The sequence below is a fragment of the Hevea brasiliensis genome, chromosome 5, assembly GCF_030052815.1.
Source record: "Hevea brasiliensis isolate MT/VB/25A 57/8 chromosome 5, ASM3005281v1, whole genome shotgun sequence".
Classification (NCBI taxonomy): domain Eukaryota; kingdom Viridiplantae; phylum Streptophyta; class Magnoliopsida; order Malpighiales; family Euphorbiaceae; genus Hevea; species Hevea brasiliensis.
This window is the reverse complement of record NC_079497.1, coordinates 3,951,984-3,964,120: the sequence shown is the minus strand read 5'-3', so window position 1 is coordinate 3,964,120 and position 12,137 is coordinate 3,951,984. Positions and strand designations below refer to the sequence as shown.

At 29.7% G+C, this 12,137-nt stretch overlaps 1 protein-coding gene across 1 annotated transcript; it reads right to left on the bottom strand.

Moving 5' to 3' along the window:
* Positions 1-2,215: 2,215 nt before the first annotated feature.
* LOC110654588 (germin-like protein subfamily 1 member 13) lies at positions 2,216-3,186 on the bottom strand. The gene is made up of 2 exons (XM_021810621.2): positions 3,028-3,186; positions 2,216-2,883 (listed from the first exon to the last, which is right to left on the bottom strand). Exons 1-2 carry the CDS (start codon positions 3,146-3,148, stop codon positions 2,339-2,341), a joined length of 666 nt encoding a protein of 221 aa, XP_021666313.2. The 5' UTR covers positions 3,149-3,186; the 3' UTR covers positions 2,216-2,338.
* Between the last annotated feature and the right edge of the window lie 8,951 nt (positions 3,187-12,137).

The following is a 12,137-nucleotide window of genomic DNA, read 5'->3' as shown; positions in this document are numbered from 1 at the left end:
ATTCACATTAGGTCACTGCATTATAAAAATATTTCATGTATATTTTTAATAAAAATAATTAATCTCATGTATTTAATAAAAATATTTAGGCTTTTTTTTAATTTGTAAAAAAAAATTAATTAAATTTTTACGTAATCATGTTTATATACTTCTTAAAATGAAATTTTTTTTAGTTAAAAAGAATTGAATTTGAGAATTGACCAAAAATAAATTAATTAAATTAAATTTTTATAAAATTATAATTTCTAAATAGGGGTTAATTAGTAATCTCATATGTGCCTAGTGCAAGAGATTAACCATCTATTTGAAATCTAAAATTTTAAAGTATCCAATTCAATTATTTTTTTTTAATTCTTATATTTGAAATGAAATAATTTATTTTTTTAATTAAAAAAATCATTTTCAAAAAAATAGAATTAATAAGCCTGATTTTATGAATCCAATTGAATTTTTTTTTTCTTACAAATTATTTATTTCAAACAAAGCCTAACAGATATTAATTCTTTAGAACTTAACAAATAAATATTAACTTAATCTTCGGAATAAGTCCAAGTAATTTAAAAAAAATAATAATAATTAGCTATTAATTAATCATCTGAACAGGTCTTAGTGAAAACTTGGGTTGTTGCTGAAACTAGAAGGTTGCACCTAAGCCACCAGATTAAGCCATGCAAGTCCAGAAATTTCTTACATTTATCAAGAACAATCTACTGTAAAAGAAATGTCCTCTTTTTTATCACTAGAATCATCCACAATCCCACTTGCCATTAGAGTACAAGCACAGCCCCAAACGACCTACCCATAAACTCACAAAGTACCCTGTGTGATTTCGGAGCTAGAATTTCATTTTTTTTTTTAAGTCAACACCATATATATAAGATTTAAAAAATAATTTAATTATATTTATTATCTATATATTTTAAAGGATCAATATTATATATTAAAAAATTTGTATAATGAGGTAGAATTCATTTTTTTTATAAAAAAATTAAGAAAACGAAAATTATGAACAAAAAACATATAAAAATATGATAAAGTTGACAGTTTAACCAAATAGTAATTAATATAATTTTAACAAGTAATTGACCTCAAGTCTTGCACCTAATCCAGAAGACTTTGGAAAAATTTGAGACTTATAAGGTCCTCTTTATTTAACTCTTTTATCGTTATTAATTTGATGAAATGGTGTAGTGATATTAGGTATGTTAATTTTGAAATTTCTTGTGCGTTAATTGGTATTTAACCTCTGTAGGATTATATATGTCTAAGAGTCTATTCAAACCATAAATTTCAATTTCCATTGGGCACTTTACAACTTAAACATATTATGATCCTAACCAATTTTATAATAACAATAATAATAATATCTCAATGTGTCCATGGCTTCCACGGGTAGGGAGAATTTGAAGCGTCTTCTCAATGTTTTCTGGTATGACTTTTTAGTTTGCTGTTTTTTTCTTTTTTATTTGTTCAGAAGATGATAGAAATTATGGAGGTTGCAAATAGACATTCAACTGCCATTCCAATTTAATTAGGCGCGCCCTCTTCTTTTTCTCTTCGTCTTATTTGTTTTAGTTTTTCTTTTCCACTTTTTATTAAAATTTGCGTTAACTAATCCTTGATTTATTTAGGACAATTCATAATTTATCTATTTGTTTTAAATTTTAAAAAAACTCTGTCCCTTAATTTTTATTCTTTCAAGAATTATATACATATATAATTTTAAAATATAATAAATACAATTTTTATTAAGATATTCTTTGTGTGCAGTAGTCTAAATTATTAAGAATAAACGTGTTAAAAGTAGTTATAACAATATGAGACAGTATTTATGTTTTGTCTTGCTAAGTTATGCTTTTGTTTATTTGATCCTAAAACAATAGATCATTTTCTCAATCACAGCTACTGTCTTGATTGCATTTCGTCATTGAGTTTTTAAGTCACTAACTCACATAAAATAGAGTAAACAGCTTTAATTTTTTATGGTGTTTTGAATACGAGTCAAAAATTAATAAGTGTCAAATTCACCGCTCTTCAATACTTTTTTCTGAGACAACAAGTCTAATGATGGAGAAATTTTCTTAAGTTGATTTTTAATTCCATTTCCTTGCAAAATAAATGAACAAAGCTGCAATACTATGAACCAACCAACATATATAGGTAAGGTTATGGGTACTTAATGTAAAAAAATAAAACATATACAGGCAAGGCACACTGAAAAAATATCTATCTATTTAATTAGGATATATATGCTAGCTCAATTATTGACGAAATTGCAGTAAACATAAATAAACAACATTCATAAATAGTGAGCAGCATTGAACTTCTTATGGTTGTTTTATGCATTCTCAAATAGTTTCTGAAGTTTTTCCACCATATCCTTGTCCAATTGGAAGGCCTTAGCAAGAACATCAGGATTAATGGGTGGATTAGGCCCAAAGATTGCGTCTGCTATAGTGATGACTCCTGGGTTTTGGCTGCTTAGACCAGCAAAGGCAACTGCATTCGTCTTTGCAATATTAAACTGGAAGTGAATGAGACCAATTGGAAATACAAAAACATCTCCTGGGTATAAAACTTTCGTGATAAGGCGATTAGGGTTGGATGTCACAAAGCCAACATAAAGGGTGCCTTCCACGACTACAAGGATCTCTGTGCCACGAGGGTGAATGTGGGGAGGGTTTAAGCCACCGTAGGATGCAAAGTCTAATCGAGCGAGAGAAATACCAAGAGTATTAAGTCCTGGTATTTTATCAACATTCACGAGGGTGACATTCGATCCAACTCGATTTCCTATATTTCCAGGAACATTGAGTCCCGGAAAAAAGAAATCTTCTGCTACAGTAAGGTTTGGGTTCTTGCAGAACTTCCCATTGACAAACACTGCATTAATACATGGAAGTTATTGTCAGTATCCATTGACCATGCATGCATATAACAAAATGAGAAAACTATTTCTATAGAGGCAAATACTATTCTTTATTGGATAATACTATGACAGAAGCGTAAAAGAAAGCAAGCTTATACCAGCATTCTCAGGTTCGGGTATTGCAACACAGAAGTCCTGGAGAGGGCTAGGGTCATCGGCAGAGGCAAAAGAGAAGGCCAAAGCCAGAGCCAAAAAGACAAGGAAATGAAAGCACTTCATTTTATGACTACTTTCTTTAGCTTTAGTTGTTGTCTTGTTGAGGGGAAGTTGTGAAAAATCTTGCATGGATAGATGAGTATTTATAGGTGAAAGTCTGTTGACTATTCTCTGTGATCTGATCTACATGCTGATGAAAGGTTGCCAATAATTGTTAATGGCTAGCTGTTCTTTATTTCACCAAACCACGAGTTCTTCTACAAGTATATATGCATATGCATTTAATCGTCCCCCCTTTTTGAAATAATCTGCAATATGAATGGTTCAACGCTAGGCCACAATTACCTATAAAAAATAAATAAATAAAAAATAAACCTCTAGGCCACAATTTCAAGCTTCTGTGACCTGTGATAATATACCCCTTTGTTTTTCATTTTACCTCATCGAAATTTTAATTTTCTTCTTTACCCCTATGTTTTTGGTTTAAGGGAGAGAGAGGAAGAAACAAAAATATACTTTTGGGCACAAACAATAATCGTTGTAGTTTATTTGATAATAGAAACATATTAAGTGTCATATTGAATTGAAAAGAAAAGTTCATATGCTATATTGGGTTTTTGATTAATTGGATTGGATGAGTCAGATTAATTAACTATTGATTAATTAATTAATTAATTATAACTTAAATGTAAAAGTTGTAGAGATCCTTAGATTATAGTAAAGCAGAGAAGTCTTCTGTCGACACTACTGGCAAGGGTTTTAAAAGTTGATTAAAATTAATAAATTACTGAAACTGACGTCCTCCAAATAATCAAAACCAAATTTCCAGGATTTGTTAGTTTTTGTTGCCTTTCTAAGGCGGTTTTCATTTTGATAGCTATGGGCCCATAACTAAACTTTCTATCTTCAGCTAACAAGAAACACCAGTGTCATATACGTTCGAATTGCTATATATGTTAAGTGAAAATGAAACTCAAAGATATTTTTTATGATATTTTTACATTTAAATAATTTGAATCTAGATAGAAATGGCATATTATAATTTTATATATTAAGTTTGCCATCAAGTCTTATTCAATTATATTAAAAATAAAATTGAAAATCTAATCAACTCTGCTCATAGAATTATCATTTATCAAGATTGGATACATAAATATAAATGTAAGCTTTAATGTAATAACATTGAAATCGTTTTTAAAATTCTGAGATTTTAAACTTAAGTTTTAATCATAATCTATTAAAAAAAAAAGTTAGATATACATAGATGCATATTTAAGGACATGATAAGAGTGGTTGGATTCTTGAAATGGATGGGATAACTTGAGCTGACTATTCTAACATAACTTAGTATTTGGACTCACCTACTCATTGATTTATATTACAAGAATGATCGAGTCCTTTTTTCCCATCTTAAGGTACTCCTACTCTTATAAGACAAAATCAACCCTTAATTTAATAATAATTATTCAAAATTGAGATTGTTAGCATAATTACAGCAATCAGCATGATTATAGGAGATTTGTGTAACATAATTACAGCAATCAGCATGATTATAGGAGATTTGTGTAGCATAATTATAGCAATTATTATTCTTGTCCAAATTAGTTCATATTCTCATGTATAAATAGATGTAATATCTCTGTAAATGAGACAGCATAAATACACAATCCTTTTCTTCATTACTTGTATTCTTTCTTCTAACATGGTATCGAGCCATAAAACTTTTATTTCTAGTTTTTGGGGTCTCTCTCGCCTCTCTACAACCTGCTCGTTCATTCTTTCATACCTATTATTATACCATTTTTGTCTCCTCATCTTGTTATCAATGGAGAAATCTGATATTTCAAAACCTATTGCAACAGTTCTGACTGGTTCCAACTATAATCTTTGGGTTCAAGGAATGAAAAGTTTTTTGATAGGTCGCAAGCTTTGGCGTATTGTTACCGGAGATATCACTACGCCGACAAGAGAGAACGATGAAACTGATGCAAAATTTGCTGACCGTCTTGAGGATTGGGATAGTAAAAATCATCAGATCATCACCTGGTTTTGTAATACCGCCTCGCCCATCCACATCCGGTTGCTAATTATGACTCGCAAAAGAAATCGGGATTTTTGGCTAATCGATATCGTACACCAGGACTTGCCCACTATTATCGGTTGTGGACTACTCTTCATAATCAAACAAGAAGCAGTCAATCGTGAATGATTTTCTTGCCCAGGTCCAACCCATTTGGAATCAAATATCTCAGGCCAAAATCAGTGAAGATCATCTTCATCTCATTCAAGTTCTAATGGATCTTCGATCAGAATATGAGGCCGTTCGAGCGTCCCTGCTATATCGAAATCCACTCCCATCATTGGATACTGCTATTCAAGAAATTATTTTTGAAGAGACTCGTCTTAGTTTGCATAAAACTCCTCAATTTGAAACTGCTCTTGCAACTACTCGATCCTCACATCGTAAATCGGCAATCAACTCGTAAGAATTGTAATCAAATTGGTCATGCTTTTGCATATTGTCCTACCATAAAATGCGATATTGTCATGGTTACGGTCATATTCTTGAACATTGTCCCACACGCCTCCAAGATCAAAAGGAGGGCATTCTAAATTCAAGAATGTCTCAAAGCCTGGATCTTCCTCTCACATGTCGCTCATCGAGGGCTCTACCGCCATCACCATGAGTGATCTTGAGGCACTATTCAAACAGTTATCTCTTCTAATTCTCCCCGCCGCCATGTCCGCCACTCCGGTAATTCTTATTGGCTTTTGACTCGCATGTTGTAATCATATGACCACTAATCTTAAATTCTTGTCTTCTCAGAAAACCTCAGATCTTCCTTACCACCAATCCATACCGCAAATGGTACTAAAATGAACATCACACATACCGGTCATGTGTCTACCTCAAATCTTCATCTCCCGACACCTATTAAATCCCAAATATGGCACTCAATCTTAGATCTTTTGGACACTTGTGTGAAAAAGGACTAAATGATATATTATCTCACCATGGTGTCCAGGTACAGGAACCACAAACGCGACAGATTCTAGGGGAGGGTCGCAGAGTGGGTCGATTATTTGAGCTTACATCTTTACATCATCCTCCGAGATTTGTGTCTCAGCCTACAATCCCTAATTCCTCCATTCACCAATGGCATCTTCGTCTTGGTCATGCTTCTACCAGTAAAATTCAACCTTTAATTTCTCGTGGATTATTAGGATCTACTAAGTTTGAGTCATTTAATTGTTTAAATTGTCAGCTTGCAAAACAACCTGCATTATCTTTTTCCCATAATAATACTACTTCAGACACTCCTTTTGGTTTAATTCATTCTGACATTTGGGGTCCTTCTCCTATTTCTTCAATAAATGGTTTTCGTTATTTTGTAATATTTATTGATGATTATTCTCGGTTTACTTGGATATATTTTTTGAAACATCGATCTGAGTTATCACAAATTTACATCACATTTGCAAAAATGATTAAAACTCAGTTCTCTTGTGACATTAAAATTCTCCGAACAGACAATGCCATGGAATATCGGGAGTCTTGTTTATCTCACAGTTACTCGACCTGATATTTCATATGCTGTTCATCTGGTCAGCCAGTTTATGTCTGCTCCTCGCTCAACTCATTTCTCTGCAGTACTTCGAATCCTTCGTTATATCAAAGGCACTCTTTTTCATGGTTTGCACTTTTCCGCTACCTCCTCCCTAGTATTATCCGCTACTCGATGTCGATTGGGCGGTGATCCGGCTGCATCGCCGCTCTACAATCGTTATTGTTTCTTCTTGGGTAATTCTCTTATCTCTTGGCGTAGCAAAAAGCAAACTGTTGTTGCACGTTCTAGCACAGAATCTGAATATCGTGCTCTTGCTGATGCTACATCTGAATTACTTTGGTTACGGTGGTTATTAACTGATTTGGGTGTCACTCATTCTTCTGCCACAATACTTCATTGCGATAATAGAAGTGCCATACAGATTTCTCATAATGATGTATTTCATGAGCGTACCAAACACATCGAAATTGATTGTCATTTTGTACGTCATCATGTTGCTCATGGCACCATATGTTTGATTCCTATCTCCTCTGTCAGCCAAACCGCTGATATATTCACCAAAACGCATCCTCCCGCCGCTTCAGATCTCTTAAGCAAACTCAAGTTGGCACTGTGCTACCACCTTGAGTTTGAGGGGGTGTTAGCATAATTACAAAGAATCAAGATGATTATAGGAGATTTGTGTAACATAATTACAGCAATCAGCATGATTATAGGAGATTTGTGTAGCATAATTATAGCAATTATTATTCTTGTCCAAATTAGTTCATATTCTCATGTATAAATAGATGTAATATCTCTGTAAATGAGACACAGACAAATTCAAAATCAAGAGACCTTTCATCTTTGATCGGCAGATTAATTTTATCTAATATTAAATTTATATGATTTTTATTTGATAACTGTGCTTGTTTTTAATTTGTTAATATGTCACATCGATTTGAAATGGGGTAACTTGCTTCTTATAATAATTCACGTTATAGGTATTCAGTCTTAAACCAGAAGATGGTATATTAATATTAAATCTAACTTATTTTCTTAAGACAATTTTTATAGGTTAGTCTCATAAGATTACAAAAAAGCGTTTGAAAATTCAAATACTTGAAAAGAAAAAATCGAATTGGTGTTATCATCCCTTTGGAATTGATCAATGAGTAGAGCAGTATATTATTTATTAATATTTTATTTTAATAATAATAAAATTGCTTATAAATTTTTATGCTTTTAAATTTTAATTTTAATTAGAATCTAATTAATAAAAAAAAATAATATTTTGATGGATCCAATTGCCAAGTTACCACTGGTGTGGAGTCTGGTGATTAACTCGATGAGATGGTCTTATCCTATCCCTGTTTAACTCCCGCACCAACATGATAACTAAATATTGTTTTTCTTAGAAATACAATAGAAAGAGGTAGCGGGTTGTCTAATGATTTGTTTCATTGGATAATATCTGTGGTAAGTACCTTCTTATGAAGTTAGGTTAAATCAAAGATATCAACCGATAACTCTAAGCCTCGGGTCGAAGAGGTAACGACCGTCATACCTGAAGAGTCATATTTCTTTTTGAAAAAAAAAATAGAATTAATTAAGAAAAATCAAACATCCACAATCTTTTCGGCCCTTGTTAAATGTAACCAAATAATGGAAATTATACTACGGATATGATAAACAAATTATTGTAATTAATTAAGCTGGCCATTTAGCATCCGAAAATCATCTGTATTATTTTAGCAAATTAATGGGATTAATCATCCGCAAATAATGGCATAATTCATTAAAAAAAAAAAAATCTTCCAGCTAAACATAAATCTTAAAAAACTAGACAAAATAACAAAATAGCATAAGAATTAAAAAAATTAACGAATCAAATTGAAGAGATATTAAAAAAATTAAATATTAATAAAATAATTAAACGATATATATATAAAAATTGAATGATATAAAATAGAGAGGAGCTAAATAAAATAGAATAAAAAAAATTATATTATACCTTAAAAAGAGGGGAATGTCTAAAATTTAAATTAAAATATTTCATTTGATTTGAATTTATGCCATAAGAAATTATTAGAATCATTTATATTTAATATTTAAATAATAATTATTATTTAAATTTAAATTTATAAATATAAAATTTAAATAATTAATTTTTATTGAGTTTTAGTTATAATCATTTAATGATAATTAAATAATTTTAATATTTTAATTTAAATTATAATAAAAAAAATTATAAATTACCAAAATTAATAAAAACAAGTTAAAAGGTTAATCAAAAAATTAAAATTTAATATATTTATTATTTTATTAAAAAAATTAATCATCTCTAAAGGCTCCCTTGCTCTCCCTCTGTTACTGGATAAAAAATATTTATATTTTAACAGGTTATTCTCTTATCAATAATAAAAAAAAATGACAATTTTGTAGTTCAACAGAAAATTAATAGAGTTTTGACATATGTGTAACATATTATTTATATTCTTATTATTGGTCCTCTTTACTTATTAAATTCATAAATATTTATTTAATTATATAATTTATAAATATCAATACGTCTCTACTGCTTAATTTAATACATAAATTAAGGATATGTTTTTAAATGTGTAAGTGGACTAACTAATATTACTAAATTATGTGTTATTATTTTGATTTAAAAAAGTATCATATCCTTTAATATATATATATATATATATATATATATATATATATATATATATATATATATATATATATATATATATATATATATATATATATTTAAATTTACCCTCAAATAATTGCATTTTTAATGAAATTTTGATTTTTTTTTAATGTAGTAATGGGCTAATGGCATACTGGAGTTAATTTCATGCATCCTTCCTAATTAAGTCATTATTTTATTATCATTCCTGTTATAGTAGGCACACAACTTTAAGCCAGATGCATAATTATACAATTATAACATATAAGAAAATAGAAGAAAAATAATACAGAATTTATGTAATTCAAACTTAAGATTTACATGCATGGATAAAATAAGAGAAAAAAGTTCTATTATGATAAAAAAGTAAGATACAATCACTCAGAACTCTTCAACTCTAATCTCAATGTGTTTCCTAAATATCTCATAATTCTTCGGTAAAGAGCAGAATGTTACAATATTTATACTAGTTCATATCATGAAGGTGTTGCCCCACAGCCCTAATGAAATTAGTGATGGGCTTTGAGCTTGAGCGTATTAGCTCATGTCTTCTGCTATCACTATAAATCTCACTTTTTATCTTAATCTGGTTGCAGCGAGAAAATTTTCATTTAATCATAATTTAAATTCATAAAAATATACTTAAAATTCAGGCCACATAAAAATAAAAATCCCTTAACCTTAATTTGAATAATATTAAAATCTTTATTACATTTTTTAGTCAGAAAATTATTATATTGTCCTTCACTTTTCTCGCTCTTCTTTGTCGCTCTCCTCACCTCTAATTAGATGTCTACATTCCTAACATCGAATGGACGTGAGACCACCTCCAATCTACTCTTTTCTTTTTGGGCATCTTTTTTTTACCAATCTCAGTCTTTACTATCATCGGAAAAGGAAGAATTAAAGAGAGATGGTTGAATATCCCCTCTATTTGATTCTTTTATTTTCGACGATGGTAGAGGCTTGGTTGACGGGACAATGATGCCCATGAGGAAACGAGTCGATTTGTGGTGACATCACCATCCGTCCAATGTCCGGAATATCGGAATTTGACTTGGTCTTCTTTGTGGGTCACTATTCTAATAGGTGATTATTCTCCTCTTTACGACATGACGGTTTCTTACTCCAAATCAATATTGTCAGAGGCGGAGCCAGGGAGGGCTAGGGGTGGCCTTGGCTCCCCAAAACATTTTTTAAAATATTTTAGTAGATATAAATTTTAATATTTTTATTAATTATTTTAAAAATTTATATTAATTTCTCTAAATATTTATAAAAAGATACTATTGGCTTTTCAAATTTTTTATTAGTCTCTAATAATTTATAATTTATATATTATGACATAAATTTAAATATTAAATTATTTTATTGTCATTAAATAATTATAAATTTTTAATTAAAAATTAACTATTCAAACTTTAATATTTACAAGTTAAAATTAGTTTTTATTTTTGCTTTCCCTATCCTTGTATGGGTAAATATAATTTTTTTTCTTTATTTTTCCCTCTCATTTTATTTCCTTTCCTTCATTTCATTTAAATTAAAAATTAATTTATTTACATATATACAAATAAATGAAATTAGTGATCTCAAATCTCATGTAAATTTTGGATGATCAATTTAAATATATATTTATTTTTATATGATATATTTACTTTATTATTTTATTAATCTATAATTTTTCATATCTATTTAAATTTAATGATTATCATCTTTTAATGTTATGTTATTATGCCATATAATCTAACCATTTGAGGATTATATTTTTTTTTATTTGAATTAATGAAAATATCAGGATTTAATATAATGTTTTGATTGATTTTTATTTTTTAAAATAATATAATTTACATTATGTAGTTATATAATAATCAAAACTACAGTTTTGTAACGCTTATATTTATTATAATTTTTATAAAAAATTCTTATAATTTGATATTTTATATTATTTTATTTTATAGACTATATATGTGTAAATAATTTTATTGATATAATATGATTAGCTTGTCCCCTTAATAAAAATTTTCTTGTTCCACCCTTGAATATTGCCACACGTTTTCAGGGCCGGGGGAGGGTCGCTCAAATCTATCTGAGTTTGGGAATGTGGGAATCCAGCTAGATTATCCTCTTTGCAACCCGATGGTTTCTTGCTCCAAATCAATTACTCTGCATGTTGCAGAGTTCAAGGGAGAGCCGCTGAAGTGGTGTCGTGTCTGTTCAACTTTAAAAATGTCACAATTCGCTCGTTGAGAGTCATAATTCTCCTCTTCACAACCCGATGCATTGTCAAGTTCAGGGAAGGATCCTTGGAGGGAAGAGAGGTGGCACTGATGCTAATAGGGTGAGAGGCAATGGTGAAAGATAAACAAAGGGAAATAGGAAGAGAAAGGGAGGGGCAAAAAAGAGAGGTAATTTTGGGTGGGGAAGATGATAAGGTACTTTCATTTTCTTTTTTTCAAAATGAAATCAAGTCAGAATGTTAATTTAGAAATATATAATATTCATTATAGAGAATTTAATATTATTTAAATTAAATTTTAAAAATTTTTAAAACAAATATTAAAATTGAGAAATGATAATAAAACAATCACCTAAATTAAGGATGATAGTCAAAATTTAGCCGGCAAAAATGGGTAAATCAATAGTGACCTTGAGGAGATGGGAGAAAATCTGTTTCGTCCAGAAATTATGTAGAAGCTATTTGGCTTTACCATTTCTTCATACCAAGTCAATGAATTAATATTCAATTCACAGGTAATTAAAACAATTAATGTTGAATTAGCATATTCCATTCACCACTTATTTA

Excerpts from the sequence above, each read along its gene's own strand:
- LOC110654588 (XM_021810621.2), bottom strand. The coding sequence starts at position 3,148 with ATGAAGTGCTTTCATTTCCTTGTCTTTTTGGCTCTGGCTTTGGCCTTC. Across the intron at positions 2,884-3,027 it reads ACCCGAACCTGAGAATGCTG|TGTTTGTCAATGGGAAGTTC; the intron begins GTATAAGCTTGC and ends GTATTAATGCAG.